The 1,220-nt window shown below is 43.3% G+C and overlaps 1 protein-coding gene across 1 annotated transcript; it reads right to left on the minus strand.

Annotated features, from left to right (window-relative positions):
* Window positions 1–232: 232 nt before the first annotated feature.
* Window positions 233–911, minus strand: LOC138905754 (uncharacterized). Its single transcript, XM_070194276.1, has 2 exons — window positions 794–911; window positions 233–687 (listed from the first exon to the last, which is right to left on the minus strand). Exons 1-2 carry the CDS (start codon window positions 909–911, stop codon window positions 233–235), a joined length of 573 nt encoding a protein of 190 aa, XP_070050377.1.
* Between the last annotated feature and the right edge of the window lie 309 nt (window positions 912–1,220).

Raw genomic sequence — 1,220 nt, forward strand, 5'->3', positions numbered from 1 at the left:
AATTTATTCGAACCTTCAAATCTTGATTCTGACGTCGTTTACTCAAAATATTGACTCTATTCAAACTTGGCCACCTTAGGCCACTGTTATGGAACTGTGTGTTTCATATTCAATCCGAACCCTTACAAAACCAAACCAACCATCCCCGCAAGTCAGAAAATAGGAAAAGCACATATGGAAAGTCTTAAATAGGGAAACAGGGATCTAGAAAGTAAAATGACTGCTCTGGTTATTACATTCTCCACCTCTTAAACAAATGTTCGTCCTCGAACGAGTTTAGAATCATACCTGAAGTGCCGAATAAGTGTGGATATCTTCTCCGCTTGTTCTCCTCGGTATTCAAAGTCACCTCCTCGGCTGGTTGACCCCTCCACATGATCTTCACCACTGAAATCTTCTTGGACCTCAACTTACATGCCTGCCTGTCAACAATGGCAAGTGGCTCCTCCTCATAACCCAAGCTCTCATCTAGATAAACTGTGTTGTAATCCAACACATGGAACCTATCGACATAGTACCTTTGGAGCATAGACACGTGGAATACCAGATGAACTCCCAATAAAATAGGAGGCAAAGCAAGAATGTATGCAACCTCACCTACTCGCTCCAAAACCTCGAATGGACCGATGAACCTTGGACTCAACTTACCCTTCCTTTCAAACCTCATGATACCCTTCATCGATGAAACTTTCAAAAGTACATTCTCGCATATAATAAAAGACAATCACGCGCTTTCTGATCCGTATAACTCTTCTGCCTGGACTTTGTTGTGCAAAGCAGCTCCTGAATAAACCTTTCTTATCCAAAGCATCCTTTACCAAATCAGTACCATATAACCTAGCCTCGCCGGGCTCAAACCAACCGATGGGGGAACGACATCGTTGACCATACAAGGCCTCAAATGGAGCCATCTCGATGCTAGACTAATAATTATTATTTTAAGCAAACTCAGCAAATGGTAAGAATCGATCCCACTGCCCTCCAAAGTCAATCACACATGCTCTCAGCATATCCTCTAGAATTCGAACTGTCCCCTTTGACTATCGTCGGTCTGCGGATGAAAGGTCGTGCTGAGCTCTACCTGGGTGCCCAACTCACTCTATACTGCTCTCCAGAAATATGAAGTGAACGGAGTGCCTCGACCTGAAGTAATAGAAATAGGCACTTCATGCAACCAAATGATCTCCTGAATATAAATCTGGGCTAACCTCTCTGAAGTG

This window comes from Nicotiana tomentosiformis, chromosome 2 (assembly GCF_000390325.3).
Source record: "Nicotiana tomentosiformis chromosome 2, ASM39032v3, whole genome shotgun sequence".
NCBI lineage: Eukaryota > Viridiplantae > Streptophyta > Magnoliopsida > Solanales > Solanaceae > Nicotiana > Nicotiana tomentosiformis.